The sequence below is a fragment of the Leucoraja erinacea genome, chromosome 22 (genome assembly GCF_028641065.1).
Source record: "Leucoraja erinacea ecotype New England chromosome 22, Leri_hhj_1, whole genome shotgun sequence".
NCBI classification, from domain to species: Eukaryota; Metazoa; Chordata; class Chondrichthyes; order Rajiformes; family Rajidae; genus Leucoraja; species Leucoraja erinaceus.
Window position 1 is genome coordinate 2269627 of NC_073398.1, and position 20652 is coordinate 2290278.

Below are 20652 nucleotides of genomic sequence, written 5' to 3' on the forward strand. Positions count from 1 at the left end.
TTTTTTTAAATCTCTTTCATCATTCATTGACCTTTGGATCTGCATATAATTCATAAGCCCCTGTGGTAGTATATTGCAATTGTACTGCGTAATCTCCCCCTTACAGATCGCTATGATCGATCTGTTGCTGTTTTGACTGATAATTCTTAGTCCTATTTTTCAACCCACTGGAATTGATTTTCGTCCAATTAATTATTTTGACAAGATCTCTCCCGCTCCTCTCTATTCAATCTACATCTTATGATACGAACATTGTCTCTTAACATTTTCTAACTAACTTACTTACATATTTACTGCCTATTATATTTGAGTCTTTTGCACAAAAGTCCGCGAGCATTGCCACTTTCATTTCACTGCACATCTCGTATGTGTATGTGACAAATAAACTTGACTTGACTTGACTATTATGCCTCCTGGCATGTAGGGCAGCAACTAAGGTCCTCCACTCCTGTCTGTTCTGGGCTAGCTTCTGGACACTACCCCAGGTCAGGTCCACTGTTTTCATTTCCTCCTCTACAGTTCGATGCCAGGTGGTTTTGAGTCTCCCTCTTTTCCTTTTCCCTTCTGGTGTCCAGTGCAGGGCTATTCTTGGGATGTTGTCTGGTTCTCTTCTCAGTATATGGCCAATCCAGTTCCAGCGCCTTCTCACAATGGCATTTAGAACTTCCACCTACCTGCCAGTGGCTTCCTTTCGGCTTTCACCATTGACATTCATCCTAGCATCTGTCGATAGCCCTGCAAGTCCGCCACGCCCAGTAGTGTTGATTCCTTTGGTTGCTGTTTCCGTAACATATTTGTTTTACGAGACAGGGTGGTTAGTCCAGTGATCAACCTCCAACCTGGAGGACCAGTGGATCATTCTTCGTCTCGCCTCTACCCGTCCACCTGTCCAGCATGTGAGACCCTAACAGGAGATGAATCTCCCGCTAGCATAGCTCTAGGGGTCACTGAGACACACACAAGCTCCCTGACCACGACAAGGTTGCAATCCAACGGGGAGATTTCTAATTAAAACCTGATCCAATTCTCTGGAGCCAATCCAGCCTTTCTCCTTGGACCAGAAACACTGTTTTGGAACATTATCCGATCACAATTTTCTAAATGCATCATTCTTCTTTTAATATTATTACTATCCCAGTTATATTGCGATATTTGAAATCGTTCAATGGTGCATGTATTGTAACATGTTCAAATGCATAGTGAAATTCCAATCATACCATACTCTCTGTAATTTCCCTGCATTGTCTTAGACAAGGGTTTTAATTGTTTATTACAACTGAAAGTCTGAGTGGAGAAAATGTGAAAGTTCAGTTAGACGTGCAAAGAATTGCACTGAACTTTGTCAATTTCAAACCTGCAAAAGGAACTGTTTCTAAAGAAATCAAGTTTATTTAATTTATTGTTCTGGGAGCTTGAGTATTAAATACATTTGGATTAAATTGTAGAATAATTTATCATAAAGGTACCAGAACTCGTCATTATTAAGCTGCTCTTATCTGCTCCATTTCATCATTATTAAGATAGGAGATGGAACAATGTTTTTTACTTTCAAAAATAAACTTTATTCATAAAAATTATGCAAGATATATAAAACAGTACATTGCTTTATTTACATTCAAAGTGTCATCCAGTCCATATACATTTATGATGATGTCACATCTATATATTTGTAATGTCATCAAAATAATATATTCAAAGCACCAATGTCACTCGTGGCAGCTTTGGAGAGTACATTTCTCAAGGACTTAGTTTCGGTGTCTAGTAGCAGCAGGACCAGATTGCAGCACTTCTCCATAAAGTGTATGCCGCACCAGGTTTGATATTCCTTTAGTACATATACGCTTCAACCTGGATTGTGCCAAATGGCAGCATTCCCTATGGACATCTTATTATACTAGAAAATAAGCAGGTTTCGGGAAGATCCAGATGTGTCTTCCACCGAGTTGAAGATCTTGTAGTAGCACTCCATTTGCCCTGCTATGCATCCTGGGAGCAGACTATAGACGAGAAAGTCCTCTGTTATGCAGTTGTTTAGAGTGAATCTCGACAAGGGTCTTCACACCCTTTCCCAGACCTCTGCAAACGCATGATCCGAGAGGTGAATGATTGTAGTCTTGGGAGTGAGACTCTGACCATGAAGAAAGTACCTGAGAGGGAGGGACCCTGTCATTGCCAGCCAAGTGAGATTGTGGTGCTTGTTGGTGAGTTCCAGCGACGAGGCATTCTGTCAAATTAATTTGATGGTCTGCTCAGGGACCCTTTGTGTCCTTCTCGCATAGGCCTGCTGCACGTTGCATGCTGACCGCTGTCTGATGGATATAGTCAGATGGGTTTTCCTGATGGAACCTTTCCACATAGGACAGATAATGTGGCAAAGTCCAACTGACAGTCAAACGGAACATCCCGTGACCGTTAGTTCAGGCCCATCTCTTGCACCACGAGCAGCAGATAGAATCTCAACAATGACACGGTGCACTTTGGTTCACAAAGGTGGCCACCAGGATGCACTGTTCCCTGCTGGTTCTTAGGAGAAATATGCATTGTGACCTTGTGAAGGTGCTCCATCTGGAGTCCCCAGCCGAAAGGTGGCTTAGGTGACTACCACAGTGATGAAGTTTGGTATAGGTCGCAGGTGGACCTTGCACAGTAATGCCAAGATCACCTTGCACTTGATAACCTAGTTCCTGCCTGCTCCAAATTTATATTTTTTGTTGGCTATGTAAGTAAGTAAGGAAGTAAGTTTAGTGGCCAAGTATTCACATACAAGGAGTTTGCCTTGGTGCTCAGCCCACAAGTAACAACATGACATACAGTGACAATTACGAATGATTCAGAAAACACTAAACATTAATAATAATAAAACATTAATGATAAAACATCTTTGATCAAGCATGTGAACCAACAAAATACCAGATCAAAGGGAGGCTACAGATTTTTGGCTGTTGAGTAAAGAGCAACTACTCGTGGATAAAAACTGTTTTTGTGTCTGGCTGTGGCAGCTTTGACAATCAGGAGTCGCCTTCCAGAAGGAAGTGATTCAAATAGTTTGTGGCCAGGGTGAGAGGGGTCAGAGATGATCTTGCCCGCTCGCTTCCTGGCCCTTGCAGTGTACAGTTCATCAATGGAGGGAAGGTTGCAGTCGATGCCTATGCACGCCAAGTCTCAGCAACATACTAATAAAAACAGGATGGTGGGCAACCTTGCTTGACTTTGCTTGGCATTTTCTGACTCTAAAATCAATTTATCAGTTCATCGTATTTACTTCAAAGAACATGCTAAGTATAATAGAATAAATAAAAATAGACATTTTTAAATCCTAAATGTAGTTGTCATTTAAATGCTGCAATGCAATGCTGACAATAACATTTCCAAGATTCCAAGATGTAACTCATTAGTATTGTGTATTACAAATTTTTCATGATAAACTTGAAAAGAAAACGTTCTTGTTAACTAGAACTTTGTTTTTAAATAACTACCAGCAACCATATAATGGCAAAAGGATTTTCTTCAGAAATACTTTTTGTCAACCTTTTGTATCAAAATGTCTGTTGAACAGAAGTGAGCTCGCCATAAAAACGTTTTGTGTTTTTTTGATGACCAAGACTGCATTGGACTTGCAATTTTGACGGTAAAGTCAGCTGATTTATAAAATTAACTATTTTTTAATGATTATATTTAAGTAGCTCTTATAGAAGTCAACAACAGAGGTAAAGTTTGGAGGTATGTCAGATACAATATATGTTAACGTGAAGTGGATTTTCTTAAAAAAATATTGAAAATGCTAACTTGATACAGAAGCTCGATGCATTTCCTGTCAGACACCAAACAGTATGTTTATATTGTTTTTGTTTTCTTTTGTTTCAATCAACACCCTTTTCACCTCTCCTTCTGATTTTGTTTCTGCTTTATGGAATGCCTCGTTGGGACAAATCTGTTGGCTTTCAAAAAATCACAGAGCCAATTGTGAAGAATGGCAGGCCTGCAACATCGCACAGTATGCACTCCTTTCTCCACCAGTATGCAGGCTCTTTCAAAAAGCCTCCTCTACGGAGACCCCATAGCGTGATTGGTGGGAGCCTTGGCTCTTTCATTTCCATGCCCAGGAATGGTGGTGGTAGATTAGGTGATTACCAAGAGATTGTGTGTCTGTATAGTTCTGTTACACCTGATTGTTTTGCACAATATTAACTTAGCTTGTGCATGTGGTAGTTTGCTATCATAACCATTGTTTTGTGCATATACTTGCTGTAACATTGTCAAAATGCATTCCATTCCCTTTGTTGTTTTCTGCATGTTTTTTGTTTGTTTGCAAAATCTGAACTCTGGTCTTCCAGGTAAGTGCTGGTAAAATTAATGCATACCTGTTAATATAAAAGATGTAAGCAAATGTGTATATTGTAGCTTTAAGTTTACTCCTCGCCAAGAGTGCTACTTAGACAACCTGTATATAATTGGACATGGAGCAGACTTGGAAATATTAATTGGAAATGAAACAGACTTGTATAATTTGGCAAGAACACAAAACTATTTTGAATGTAGTTAACTGTAAAAATAAATGATTTGTAAATATTCAAAAATTCTTAATCATTGGTGATATTTGATGCCATATTCTGAAGCAGGCATCAATCATCAAGTGAGAAATATTTTTATGTGCAGCTTTTTGGAAAAAATACTCAGTTTGAACATGATTAATATCTTACAAGCCTGCCTTAAAAGTTGTTCTTGAAGAAACATAGATTATAAGCAATATAAATTCCCTTTAGTCTTAAAATGTAGTACACTAATTTTAAATGTAGCCGTGTTTACATTTGAAAAGCTTGCTAATTTTACCTGAACATTTGATGGTTATACTGATCACATTTTCAAAGAATTCAACTGATATCACACCAGCCTAATTTTAATTGTAAATTCTTAAATGCTGATTCCTTTGGTCATTCCGCCTTCTAAATTACAAAAGTGAGAGCATTTAAACTGAGTTGATTGAAATTAACAAATTGATAACGTAATCATCTGCTTTACAGATAATTGAGCTATTGAAGTCCAAAAGTAATTTCAAGGGTAATTTGTTTGTGAATTTTGATTTACACATGCTAACATTTGTGCTAAAGTGCACAAATGATAGATTTTAGGCTTTTATCAATTACATTGTAAATTATATGACTTAAATAAAACAAATTATTTTTAAACAACTATATTAAAAATAAAATGATTGATCCTTAAAAAGGTACAATGTTTATCCTGCAATTTAAAAATAATGGACTTCATTTTATTAACTATATTTCTGCTTGGCATTTTGAATGCCAGCTCAATGTCCATATAAATAGCATCAACCTCACCAGAACAGAACATGCTGAAAATACTCACTCGGTTAGGCAGTTAATGTTTCAGGTCAATGAATATTCCTCAGAAGTAGCTTTGACCACCATTATATGTTGAATCATCCAATGGTGCTTGAATCATGGCGCTTAAGCACATATTCACTTTCATTGAAATGAGCTGATTTTCCAATAAATATTTATTTCTACCCAATTATGCTGAACTTTGCACTACTGTTATTGGGTTGATTGGCTTGTGCTTATTTTTTTTAAGTCTTTTTAGTGAGTATCTTGAGATGGACGATGACTTCTAGTCCACTTTTCGTGGGTTTTGAGGTGACTAATGAATCTAGTATTTGAACTTAAATAGTGGTTTATCTTTAGCAGCCTTTCAGTTTTCCACTTCAGCTTTAGCTGATGGGAATTGAAAGTCTCTGCTATTTCTAATTTGCTACTTTTAGCAACCTACACTTAACCAATTACCAGCCTTAGTTCATAAGAAGCAAGAGTAGGCCATGTGGTGCTTTGCACCTGATCTTTCATTCTTTCAAGATCATAGCAGACCATTTTCAAGCACCATCACCGTATCCCTCCATTCCCTTCATATTAATCCACATTTTGAATGAACGTAATGACCTCCGCAGTCCTTCAAGTTACAAAATTCCAAAGGTGGTCCTTCCTCTGCATGAAGAATTGTTTCCTTATCTCCTTCCGTAGTGGCCCATCCCTTAATTCTCAAACTGTGCCTCTTGGCCCTCATGTCCTCTATCAAGGAAACATCTGCATTTAGCTGTTTCCAAATCACTGTCATTCTTTTAAGCTGTGAAGAATACAGTCCGAGTCGAGTCAGTCCCTCCACATGTGGCAAACATGGAATCAGTCTACGGAATCCTCACTGCACCCCCTCCATGTGCATCCTTTCTATACTGCACAATACTCGATGTTCAATCTTACAAAGGCTCTGTCCAATTTCAATAAGGCTTTCATAATTCCAGTAACCAAACCCTTTTGTTTTGGAGGCTGACATTCCAGTTTCTCTCCTATTTCCCATTGCTCCTGCAGTTTGGCCTTTATAAATGTGTAAACAAGCATCCCACATTTCTTGGAACCCATCTCTTAAAATTACCAGTTTTTTTTAAGCATTTCTCTTCCTATTACTGTCATACACACACCTGTCCTCTCTTATCATTTTTATATTGTTATGCCTGCACGGGCAAGGTGCTCTTAACACTTTACTGATAACATTTGCCACTACATGAAGATTTCCTTTGGCTTCTTCAGTAATCAATTTTGAGTTTGATACATATTTAATATGCCATACATCTGCAAATGCATGCTCTTTACATTTTCACATCTATACCAGATTAGCTGACTGCTGTAAATCACGCTTTGAGGATTTACCAAATTACCCAACAAAAAAAAATCAGTGGAGTTGATGAGTATACGAAAGAGAATATGTTAAAGGGCTACTGAAAAATAAAGAGATGGGGAGTGCATTTGATGGAATTGCTCTTTTGGAAGATAGCAAGACCCGATGACCTAATTAGCAACCCCTGTGTCATAAAAAAAAGTAAGTCATTGAAAGGGTCCATCAAATTCCGCAAGAATCTCAAACTTTCCTGCATTTACTTCATTGTCTTCCAGTTTTTATCGTCTGTAAAAGGCATTGGAGACCACCCTGAGATCACATAATTCTCTTTCTTAACTTCTGAAACTGGAGAGGAGCTCAACAAAGTTTCTTTGGGATGAAACTTCAAGAATTTTGTAGATTCCCTTTTAACCTTGTAATTTTATTTCCTGATATTCTTCAGTCAATTATTGTTTCAGGGCAAAATAATTGAATGCCATTCCTTTTAACTTTCATTTTATTTCCAATTTATTTATCAATTTAAAATAAGAATTTTGAAGTAAGTTTGTTTTGACTGAAGTATTTAAGAAGGTCCTTAAGATTTTGCAGCGATTTAAACTTTTCCACATCTAACCCTTTTTCAGAACAAATATTTGAGGTACACCTTTTGGAAATGGCCTCCTAAAATTAACTGTTTAGAAAGCTCTTGGGCAAATAGGGAGTGAGGGTAATCTATTAGTAATTTAAAACCTGACATCATGTTTTCTAAAGAATATACGTCACAGGTGAGATAGGGCATCATCTTAATGAAAATGTCAGAGTAGGTATGAGGGGCCAGGAGCCTTTTCCTCATTTTCTTCTCACTAATTTACTCAGTTTAAGTTTTTGACTCTTCAATATTATTTTTTGTTTGTTCAATGAATCTTGTAATTATGTTTGCTGTTTCCCAAATGTTGCCCTGCCCTCTTGCCCACAGTTTCCTGAAAAATAAAACCAGCAATACTTCCCCTGTTGGAGTAAACACCTCAGAAAATCAGTCCATGAATAACATTGATTGTAGCATTGTGTGCTACCACACATGAACTTCTCTGCATGTTTTGCTCTTAATACCTGGTCTTGGTTGTAACAGTGGTGCAATGGAGGAGAGAGACGAAAGAAAGAAAACAACATATGATTTGGAATGTGAAGAATAAATGTCTTCCTTAATCTAGCCTTTACATAGTAGCATTGAATTATTTTTATTAAGTAGAATAGTTAGCAGATATTTTAATTTCATTTTGCTTAAAATTGTTTCCCAATTAAAAATAAAACCATTAGTAAGATATTTATGTTGCCAATTAATTAGTGTAATGAGTTTCTATCACATTGACCGCTTTGCATAAATTCTAAAACAATTTTGATGATTGTTCAAATTTGAAGTCAGCAGTATTAGTAGACACAACAAAGTATTTGTAAAAATGTTTTATTCAAAGTGAAACAAATTAAACATAATAACTAAGTATATTTATTTGAAGTAATTTTAAGCATATAAATGGATTTGACCAATAAGAAGTTGTTAACAGGAAATAAAATCCCCTCAACTGAAAATGCTGGTTGTTGAACCATATTATTTGAAACTTTCAAATCATTAATTTTTTTTAAATGAATAAAAATACGGAAATTACATGAAGCTTATGTCATTAGGTACTGAGACAGAATGTTGCTACATTTTGCAATCCTCTCTTTATATTTTTACAATAGCCCTCTCTGTTAGCATGAAAACCTGATTTTTGTATCTTTGTTCCAATTTTTGTGAGCGTCTGGTTAATTTTTCTTTCTGCCTTCGTGTTCAGATATAGTGCATGAGAATCTGAAAATAGGTTCAGATGGTGAGAGTGATCAAGCTTCTGGGACTTCGTCTGATGAGGTGCAGTCGCCCACACGTGTTCGAATGAGAAATCACCTACACAGACGAATCTCCATGGAGGTAGGATTTTATATCAGAATTCAGCAGATGTAATAATTGTTTAAAGTTGCAGTTCACTTGTAGGATCAATATTCTGCTATTGTGCCATTTTCTCTATGCTGCGTAAGAGTCAAAAATAAATATGGCTCTTGCAAGGTAGGTCTTCAATGTGTGATGATGCCATAAGATGAAAACATATATGAACCTTATTAATATCTCAGCTTTTAAATGCACAGCATCTTGACTTAAAGCATCATAGTATGGAAACTTGGCTTTAAGAACATAGTGTGACAGTGGCGTAGCTGGTAAAGCAGCTGTCACACACATACATACTTAGGTACTGTCTACGTGGAATTTCCACTTTCTCCCGGTGACCACGTGGTTTCCTCCCACATCACACAGATCTGTGGGTTTATCAGTGGATACGTGAGTAAGATAATATAGAACTAATGTTTAGGTTCAGGTTTATTATTGCCACGTGTATTGAGGTGCAGTGAAAAGCTTTGTTTTGAACGCCATCCAATCAGATCAAATAATACTATTACATAAATACAGCCGTCGAGCAAAGGATAATTGATGGTTGGCATGGACTCGGCCGAAGGGTTTGTTTGCATGCTGTGTGTTTAATTAAACAATGAATAATACCATGTTTAACTCAGATGTTCTCTGACGAACCACCACTTTCTTGATTAGTATGGGTGTCAGGGTTATGGAGAGAAGGTAGGAGAATGGGGTTAGGAGTGAGAAATAGATCAGCCATGATTGAATGGCGGAGTAGACATGATGGGCCGAATGGCCTAATACTACTACTATCACTTAAGTCAGGCTGAAAATATGAACAAATCTAAGGTAGCAAAAAAACATTGACGAATAATATAAAACGAAACAAAGAAATCCTTTCCTTTTTTAAAGTTACCATTTGGCAGCCAACCTGCAAGCTTGAATGTGCCAATATTATTTCCCATTGTCTTGTCCGAAAGATTCTAACCATTATTTTCTTTCATTTAGAACAGTAACATACTTAAAAATGTTGATAATCTTTATGGTCTTGGACACAGTTCCATGTAAAAAAAAAAAATGGTGCCAAAAAATTAAATGTCTACTGCTTTTCCCAGATAATGGCTGCAAAGGTTGTCAGCTTGACTCATCCCTGGAAGGGTTTGGAATCTATTTGGTGTTTGATAATTGGCCCTCCAAATATTTAACTTGATCTGCCGTGAAAATTGTTGATGTGTTTGAAGTGCCCGGGGAGGAGGGGGTGGTGCGGGAGGGAAGGGAAAAATTAACCAGCGAGTTCCGGAGAGAACCGTCTTTGTGGAAAGCAGACTGGGGGGGGGAGATGGAAAGATGTGGCGAGTGGTGGGGTCACTTTGGAGGTGGCGACAATGACATAGGACTATTTGTTGTATGTGACGGCTAGTGGGGTGAAAGGTGAGGACTAGGGGGACTCTGCCCTTGTTACGAGTGGGGGGATGGGGAGAGAGAGCAGCGTTACAGGGTATTGAAGAGACTCTGGTGATAGCCTCATCTATAGTAGGGGAGGGGAACCCCTATTCCCTGAAGAATTAGGACATTTCCGATGCCCTGGTGTGGAACACCTCATCCAAGGAGCATATTGAAGAGACCATGGTGAGAGCCTCATCTATGGTAGGGCAGGGGAACCCCCATTCCCTGATGAATTAGGACATTTCCGATGCCCTGGTGTGGAACACCTCATCCTGGGAGCAATTGAAGAGACCCTGGTAAGACAAGGACAGAGTCCCCCTAGTCCTCACCTTTCACCCCACTAGCCATCACATACAACAAATAGTCCTCCATCATTTTCGTGTGGGACAGGCCCTTAAATTGTCCCTAGTGTGTGTAGGATAGTGTTAATGTGCGTGGATCACTGGTGCACGTGGACTCGGTGGGCCGAAGGGCTTATAGGCTGCGGGCCGAGCATCGAAAATGTGTCTAGAATTTGACTTTTGTGGCCCATCTTTGGGATCTACTTGAAATTTGGCACAGATTTAGATAAAATATAATAATTGAGAAGGGAAGTCATAACTCGTCATTGCCAAAAGTTCCACATTAATTAATTAAGCTAATTAGAAAATGAGATCTAAACAGTAAGCAGCATCTAGTGTTCAATGCTCATATTATTCCATGGGGAGCCTAATTCCGTGCTGCTGTCTATTAAACTATATATTATTCCTTCGAAACCTTGCTATTGTCTTGATGTAATTTTTTTTTTTTTTGACATCGGTTGGAAGCTGCATACCAAATCTCGTTGCACTGATGTGCAATGACAATAAACAATATTATTATTATTATATTATTATTATACCATATATATTTATAATAATATGTGGTATAATATATATATAATAATTATATATGTGTATATATATATTACTTGCGAATATGACTGGAATTATATATAATTATATTATATGAAAATAATATACTGAATATAATTGTGAGTATGTATTTTGAATGAGACTGCCGCAGAGGTCCGGCTCTTGAACTCGCCTAGTTAATCGGTGAGGGCAGTTCCTGTGGGTTTCCTCGTTTACTGAACCCCACTGACTGCCAGTGTGCAGAGTGGGGGTCACAGCAGTAGTGGGATTGGGACAGTGCGAGGCTGGGGGAAGGCAAATGCATCTTCCACTAAGAGGTAAATGCCTAACCTTAACCCTAACTCGCCCCCCTTCCAGAGCAGCCCACAGGAGCTGGAGCTGCTTTGGGACTGGCTGCGGGCTTCGTAAATGTGGCCGCTCAGCGCGTCCACCTCAGCCAGCGTGCCCTTCTGGATCATCATGGTGATGATGGTGGGGTGCAGCACTGCCCTGCACGCCGCCCGGGCCGCCTTCAGCCCCCCCCACAGTATCATCAGTCTGCTCGCTCGCTCGCTGCAACACCGGCCGACCGACAGCCCGACCGATCCTTCACAGTTCTCACCGGCCAGCCGACAGCCTGACCGATCCTTCACAGCACTCACTGGCCTACCGACAGCCCGACCAATCCTTCACAGCACTCACTGGCCTACCGACAGCCCGACCGATCCTTCACAGCACTCACTGGCCTACCGACAGCCTGACCGATCCTTCACAGCATCCACCGTGGGCCGACTGATCGACTGACTGACCGACCGACCGACCCTAATCCTAATCCTAACCCTACATTTTTATTTATCATTTTTAGTTACCAGTTCACATCATAACTTTACAAAGATAAATCAATTGTAAAACAAAATTGTCAGCCAGGTTAGCATTACCTTTATTCCTTCGAAACCTTGCTATTGTTTTGATGTAATTAGGAGGCAGCCATGATCCCAGAGTGCTCACTGCCTAGCTACCATGACACAAAGTGCGTGATTGGTCAATTGGCATCCGACGCAATGTCAAACGAGCCTTGATTGGACAATTACTACTCGGAAAATTGGAGGTTTTTCCCTTATTTTAAAAATATATGCAGGTTTTGTTCTTGACGAGTTTCAAGTATGATTTATATAATATTTTTACGCAATATGTAAAAAATTCAGATAGTTACGTGATTTGGGTCACAAACTTAAAAGCACCTCGGCCCACAGCCTACTGTTTCCGCGCTGTACCTCTAAAACTAAAATTAATACAAAGTCAGGATTTGCAAACTTGCACCATAGAGTCCAACAGATTCTACATCTGCAAATGTGTCGATTATTTTGATTTCATTTCTTGTTTTTAATTTACCTTTTAATGTTTTGTTTTTAACTGTTATTTACCTCATAACCTGTAAATGTTTCCATTATTTAAAAATGGTTGAAATCCTTGACAGCTTTGAGAACTGGGAATGAGACATCCCAGCTTTGCCTTCTGTAAAAACGCCTGTCAGGAGTATTACAAGTGTGATACTGTCCAAGGCTTGGTTGCTATCCAGACTTTGCCACCTATATCAAGGGAGCCAAGGCCCAGCGAGACTAGCCATCTGCAGTCAGTGGGTGCCAAGAGATGTCTTACAAGATTTAGTCTATTGGTTAAAACGATTGAAATTGTTGATGATTCATACAATATGTATGTTTGAGGCAAAATAGGTTATTGAGGTGTTATACCTTGTAAACAATTCAAAATACAATTAAACCTTTCACAGATTGTCATGAATGATTAATTCATAAAGGACATCCAAAATTTCTCGCTCTTCAGTATTTCCACTCTAGACCATCCAAGATATCCTCTTTCTTCAGTCTTTCCACTGTCAGACATCCAAGATATCCTCTTTCTTCAAGCTTTCTGCTCTAGGACATCTCCTTTCTTCAGTAAACTTGCTTTTCCGCCAAGTTGTTGAGGTTGGAGCCCTCATCTGTCCTCTTTGTGTCTCGCAATTCTGTTCTCGTTCACACTCCCCCAGCGTGAACTACAATAGATTTTCCTGGTCCTTATCTTTCATGCCACCAGCCTCCGCATTCAACACATCGTTATCTGACATGTCTGCCACCTTCAACATGATATCAACACAAGTCACAGCTTGTTGTCCCCACCTCTTTCTGCGTTGCATAGAGACCACTTCCTCTGCACCTCCTTAGTTTGCTCATCACTGCCCACTCAAGCTGCGTCCTTCAACTGCAGGAGATCTCACACTGTCCCTGCATCTCCTCTCTCACCTGACTCAGGGATTCCAGCAGCTCCTTCCAGGTGAGAGAGAGGATCATGTACACCTCTGGAAACTCACTCTTCTGTGTTTGGTTTTCTCGATATGTTTTTTTTTTGTTTGACGAGATCAAGCATAGACGAGCATAAACCCCTATACCGAACATGTGCTATGTTTAACAGGACCCGCTGGATCTCTTGTTTGCTAATCATTTTAGATTCCCTTCTCAATCCCATTTCATCCTCTCCGTCCTTACTATCCTTAGCCACTTCAATCGGCAGGTAGTGTTGGTGCTTTGCAGTGCCAGAGACCTGAGTTCATTCTTAACTACAGGTGCTGTCTGTACAGACTTTGTACTTAGAAGACAGCATAAAAGTAAAGGAGAAAGCAAATAAGATTGCAAAGATTATCGGGAAGTTCGAGGCTAGGGAAGCTGTTAAAAGCCAGCAGAATACAACTAAAAGGGCAATAAGGGAAAAAAAGATGAAATATGAAGGAAAGCAAGCCAATAATATAAAAGAGGATACCAAAAGTTTTTTCAGATATATAAAAAGTAAAAGTGGCAAGAGTAGACATTGGACTGCTGGAAAATGACACCAGAGAAATAGTCATAGACAATAGGTGCAGGAGTAGGCCAAGAAGAAAGGAAGAGGTGGAACCAGTGGTCTGAGGGAGAGCTGAGAAGGGGAGGAGAAAGTAAGGACTACCTGAAATTAGAGAAGTCAATGTACATACCGCTGGGGTGCAAACTGCCCAAGTGAAATATGAGGTGCTGCTCCTCCAATTTACGGTGGTCCTCACTCTGGCCATGGAGGAGGCCAAGGACAGAAAGGTCGGATTCGGAATGGGAGGGGGAGTTGAAGTACTGAGCCACCGGGAGATCAGGTTGGTTATTGTGAACCAAGCGGAGGTGTTCGGCGAAGCGATCGCCAAGCCTCCGCTTGGTCTCACTGATGTAGAGCAGCTGACATCTAGAGCAGCGGATGCAATAGCTGAGGTTGGAGGATGTGCAGGTGAATCTCTGCCGCACCTGGAAAGACTGCTTGGGTCCTTGAATGGAGTGAAGAGGAGAGATAAAGCGACAAGTGTAGCATTTCTTGCAGTTGCAAGGGAAGGTGCCCGGAGATGGGGTGGTTCAGGTGGGAAGGGACGAATTGACCAGGGACTTTACTGGCTTTACCTTGCACTAAACGTTATTCCATTATCGTGTATCTGTACACTGCGAATGGCTCGATTCTAATCATTAATATATCTTTCCGCTGGCTAGTTAGCACACAACAAAAGGTTTTTACTGTACCTCGGTACGTGACAATAAACTAAACTGAAACTGAAGTAAAGAGCATAGACAAAGAGTTAGCGGATGTTGTTTACTTAGATTTTCAGAAGGCCTTTGATAGGGTACTGCACGAGGCTACAAAACAGGATATGAGCTCATAGTATTAGAGGGAAGATAGTAACATGGATGGAAGATTGGCAGAATGGTACAAAGCAAAGAGTGGGAATAACAGGGACTTTTTCTGGTTTGCAACCAGTGACGAGCAGTTCTGCAGAGGTCAGTGTTGGGCCTGCTCACTTTTCACGTTATATATTAATGATTTGGATGATGGAATTGATGGCTGTGCGTTTGCAGATGATACGAAGATAGGTGGAGGGGTAGGTAGCATAGAGGAGCAGGGAGTCTGCAGAAGGACTTGGACAGTTTGAGAAAGTGGGCAAAAAGTGGCAGATGGAATGCAGCGTAGCAAAGTGTGTGGTCATACACTTTGGGAGTAGGATTTAGGAAAGTAGAAAATGGGGAGAGGATTCAGAAATCGGATGCGCAAAGGAACTCGGGAGTGCTGGTGCAGGATTCCCAGAAGGTTAATTTGCAGGTTGAATCGGTAGAAAGGAATGCAAATGCAATGTTATCATTCATTTAGAGCAAACTAGAATATAAAAGCAAAGATGTAATGCTGAGACTTTATAGGGCTCTGGTCGGACTGATTTTGGAGTATTGTGAGCAGTTTTGGGCTCCATATCTGAGGGGAGGGTAGATCAGCCATGAGTGCAGACTCAATGGGTCAAATGGTTTATTTCTGCTAAGTTCTTCCAGCACTTGGTGTTTTGCTGAAGATTCCAGCATCTGCAATTCCTTGTGTCTCCAGACAGATATTATCTTGGTTTTATTTTCTACACTAAGCATTGAATTGATAGGACAATGATCACTAAATTATACAGATTTCATAGGTTTTAGCTCCATAACCACAAAATGAATGGAGGAATAAAAAATCACTGAAGATAACTTATGGATTTGACTCCCTGTGGTGGTAGTCCAGAAATTGCTCTGATATTTCCTCTGTTGTAAAGACAGTTTCACCAGTATTTCTCACTGAAAATTCAGAATATTTTCAGCATTTTCTATTCTTGCATTTGTACCTGTGTCTGGCAAACTGCTGTGCAAAATGGAGTGCATTGACACCATGTCTTCATTAAATACAACACCATATTTGAAAATTGTCTCGGGTTCACAATTTAAACTTGTTGGAGGTGTTGTCCAATATTATTTATGTATATGAAAAGTTTCACAAAGGCAGCCATGTCATTCAGACACACCTGCCAGATAATTCAGCAACTGGGCAGCACAGTGTTGCAGCTAAGGTAAACAAAAATGCTGGAGAAACTCAGCAGCACCTATGGAGTGAAAGAAATAGGCAACGTTTCGGTCCGAAACACTTCTTCAGACTGACGCTCCATAGATACTGCTGCACCCACTGAGTTTCTCCAGCATTTTTGTGTACCTTCGATTTTCCAGCATCTGCAGTTCCTTCTTAAACACAGTGTTGCAGCTAGTTTAGCTGTTGCCTCACAACTCAAGTGAACCGGATTCAATGCTAATCTCTGGTAATGTATGTATGGAGTTTGCATATTCTCGCTCTGATAATATGGGCTTCTTGCCACATCCCATAGACATGCAGGATGACGTGGCAAGACGCTGGATATATGCACCATTTCTATATCTTGGGAACCACTTTTGAACAATGATAGGCATCAGAAATTAAATTCACCACCTTCATTGCACCAGCATGTGGTTGTGTCAGGGAAAAAAGTGTAAGAAGATTAAGGCCTAATTTCAGACACAAAGCTCATGGTCTATCAGGCAGTGATCCTTGAAAATAAAAAAACTACAGATGCAAGAAATCTTATATTAAATATAACAAGCACTCTGCAGGTCAGACATCCATGGAAAGAGAAGCAGTTACCATTTTAGGTTGGGGGCCATTCATCAGAACTAGTTATCATTTATGTTCTGAAACACGAACTGCTGACAGCAGATAACGTGGCATTGTAGCTATACCCACAAGACTCAACAAAATCCTCCATATCTATTGGCAGGATAAGTGAACCAACATGAGGCTAACGTCCCAACATTGAGGAAGGGTCTGTGTATTCTTTTCTAATTGGAATGGTAAAAGGTGCAACGATTGTGCAATATCTTCAGAAATCCTGCAGATGGAGTACCTGGACAATCTACCAATCTTAACTAAATAAGGCAGTCCAGTCCAAAATAGTTTTTCTTGTCACCAAAAACCTCTTGCTGCTGCCATCAAAATGATGCGTGTTCTTTGACCGCTGCTCCCTGCTGGCTGATTATCACCAACAGAAAGACCAAGGGGTTTGTGGAAAGAAATGGAAACTGAATTTCAAACGGCTGATCCCAGACAGCAACAAGGAACACATGGATAATGCACGTTGATTCACGAGAAAAAAATCAACGTGAATATCAAGAAGTTCTTCATCTTCAAATTTTTCAGAAATAAAGAGTCAGAGTGAATTGCACCAATTCAAAGAAAGAATGTTGTATGGTGTATTTTTTAGTTTAATTTAGGGATACAGCATGGAAACTGGCCCTTCGGCCCACTGCGTCCGCGCCGACCAGCGATCCCCGCACATTAGCATTATCCTACATCTACTAGGACCATTTTTTTTTTTTTTTTACCAATTAACTTACAAACCTGTACGTCTTTGGAGTGTGGGAGGAAACCGAAGATCTCGGAGAAAAGTCACGGGGGGACCGTACAAACTCCGTACAGACAGCACCCATAGTCGGGACTGAATCTGGGTCTGCAGCGCTGCATTTGCTGTAAGGCAGGCAACTCTACCGCTGCATCACCGTGGCTTGTATGGTTGATGGAGGTGGATGTTGAGGAGAAACTTCAAGCTGTAAAGAGTCAGGAGACTTTGCCTCAGACTCTTCCAAGATCATTATCCGATTACAGAGCTCATTCAATAAAGTAGAATGTGACTGGCTCACGTTTTCAAAATGTTTAGAAAAAAAGTTCTGAGATCAACCGTCTTGAGGAAGGATAGCAGCTTTGCAACCTGACATTATATGGATCTGCAGGTTCTTCTATGCTAGAGTACCTGATCTAAAGTTTGTAGAGACCAGAGTCTCCAGGAACATTCTGAATTGTCATCAGAAAATGATGAAAATGCTCAGCAGCATCTATGAACAGACAAAGAGAGTTAACATTTCACGTCTAAGACCGTACAACATTAACTTTGCTGCTCTTTTCCTCAGATGCTGCCTGACTTGAAGACTGTTTCCAGCATTTTCTGTTTTAAGGTTTCCAGCATCTGTAGTTTTTAACTCCCAGAACTTTGTCATCTATCTTGGAGGTTTTAAAGGACAGCAGGATGGAGAGTTCAGACCAACCGTTGATCCAGAATGAACCATTCTTTCAAGATAAAGAAACCTGGAAGTGCTAGCTGCCCGTCGAGTTCTCCTTGGCTCTGAGATTGAATCAAAGCAGATGCTGGATGTGTCCTTGAAGGGCATGATCACTCTGATGTAGGCAAGCTGAATGGGGAGAACGAAGAAATCAAAAATTGATGTCCCACTATTAAACGTCAACTACAAGATTCTTTCCAAGGTCATTCATAATGAAATCGAGTCTGTTCTGGGCCTGATTCACCTGAACAAGACCTGTATCATTCTCAGGAGGAAGATGTCTAACGACCTTGTGTTTATTGACTGGTACTCATTTGTCCTGTCAGTCTCTTCCAGGAGAAAGCCTTTGATAGAATATTACACATGTAAACAGTGGACATTGCTCAAATGGATTTAGCAGAAGAATCTTTAAGTGGTTAAGACTGCTCTACACATATGTGTGTAGTGTTGTCCTAATCAGTAGGTGGGAAACAAAAAGCGAGCTAGAATCTGCAGTTAGGAAGGGTTATCTTGTCTTGTTTGCAATGTATGAAGCCTTTTGCCAAGTCCATGAAGAAGTATTAGGTATAAGCAGGGTGATCATCTCAGGCAGTGGTTAAAGCATCCAATATATGAACAAAGACACTATCTTGTGCTGGATGTAGACAAAAATGCTGGAGAAACTCTAGTGGGTGAGGCAGCATCTAGGAGCGAAGGAATAGATGAAGTTTCGGGTCGAGTCCCTTCTGCTGGATGCACTGCTGATCCACAGCTACTCTAATTTCTGGTGACTATTTGGGGGGAGTCCTGTAGTACAATCCCTTTAAGCTCATCACCCCATTCTTATTTAGAAATTCCATCCATGTAGCTGGACAATCTGTCTGGAATATCGCTGTAAGTACTACAGTGATGTGGTGTCTCTTCAAAACTTAAGATTTAACGTACAATTTGAAAGGGAGAAGGTGAAATTGGATGTGTCGGTATTACAGCTGAGCAAAGGGGACTATCGAGGCATGACGGGGAGGAGCTGGCAAAAATTGACTGGAAAGGGGCTTTAGTAGGAATGGCTGTAGAGCAGCAATTGCAGGAATTTCTGCAGATAATACGGAAGGTACTGTATAATTTCATTCCAAAGAGAAAGAAAGATTCCAGGGGGAGAATAACACAACCATGGCTGACAAGGGAGGTCAAGGCCAACATAAAAGCAAGAGAGAAGGCATGTAACGTTGCAAAGATTAGTGGGAAGCCAGAGGATAGGGATGTTTGTAATGAACAACAAAAGGTAACTAAAAGGACAATACATAGAGGAAAGATGAAGTACAAATGTAAGCTAGCCAATAATATTAAAGAGGATACCAAGAGTTTCTATGGATATATAAAGAAACAAGAATGGGCATTGGGCAGTGGCGAATGATGCAGGAGAAATGATAACTGGAAATCAAGAAATGGCAGAGCAATTGAATAACTTTTTTTGCACCAATGTTCACAGTGGAAGACACCAGCACTCTGCCTGCAATCCTGGAGAGTCGGGGTGGAAGTTAGTGGAGTGGTGATTACTAAGGAGAAGGTGTTAGGAAAACCGAAAGGTGTGAGGGTGTGTGTCACCTGGACCGGATGGACTGCACCCCAGACTTCTGAAGGAATGTGGCCTCAGAGATTGTGGAGGCATTAGTTGTGATATTTCAAGAATCACTAGTTAGCAGTCTTCAGATTGGAAAATTGTAAATATCACCGCGCTGTACAATAAGGAAGCATAGAAGAGTGGAAACTCTAGGCCGGTTAATCTGACTTCGGTGGTTGGTCAGATTTTAGTCAATTATGAAGGATGAGGTTACGCAATACTTAGGCATTCGCCATAAAATAGGCCGAAGTCAGCATGGTTTTGTGAAGGGAAGATCTTGCCTGACGAATCTGCTGGAGTCCTTTGGGGAAGTTAATAGCAGGACAGGCAGAGGGGAGGCTGTAGATGATGTACAGTGGAGGGCTGAGGACGCAACCCTGGGGGGATCGATCCTGTGTTCAGGGTGAGGGTGTTCGATGTATGTCTTCCCATCTTGACCACCTGGGGCCTGCCTGTGAGAAAGTCCAGGACCCAAGCACACAGGGGAGTGTTAAGCCCCAGTTCCAGCAGCTTCTCAGCAAATCTGGTGGGGACTATCGTATTGAAGGCTGAATTGGTCAATGAACAGCATCCTCAGCATGATCAGCCATGATCATATTGAATGGCGGTGCAGGCTCGAAGGGCCGAATGGCCTACTCCTGCACCTAATTTCTATGTTTCTATGTCTCACATAGTCCCCATTCTGGCTGTCAAGGTGAGAGAGAGAGCGCTGTGCAGAACCTGGAAGACCGCATCGTCCGTGGATCTGTTCGGCCGGTATGCAAAATGTAGCGGGTCCATGATGCGAGGGAGGAAGGCGCAGATATGGTTCTTGATCAGCCTCTCGAAGCATTTCATGACTACCGAGGTGAGGGCCACCGGTCACTAGTCATTCAAACAAGCTGGTGAGGCATTCTTTGGTACAGGTACAATGATGGATCTTTTGAAGCAGGCAGGGACCACGGACTTTGGCCAGGCAGAGGTTGAATATTGTGGTGAGCATTGGAGCTAGCTGAGTAGCACAAGACTTAAGTACTCGCCCAGATATATCACCTGGGCCTACAGCTTCTGGGCAGAAGGGAAATAGTTGCAATAAAAGGCAGATTGGCTGCCAGTGACTAGTGGAGTTCCGCAAGGGTCGGTGCTGGGGCT

The 20652-nt window shown here is 40.7% G+C and overlaps 1 protein-coding gene across 1 annotated transcript in view; it reads left to right on the forward strand.

Annotated features, from left to right (window-relative positions):
* cdk17 (cyclin-dependent kinase 17) overlaps positions 1–20652 on the forward strand; it is a 141533-nt gene that overhangs the window by 75627 nt on the left and 45254 nt on the right. Inside the window, 2 exon segments of the mRNA XM_055652758.1 lie at positions 3956–4123; positions 8496–8629. Coding sequence (XP_055508733.1) covers positions 3956–4123; positions 8496–8629 — 302 coding nt within the window.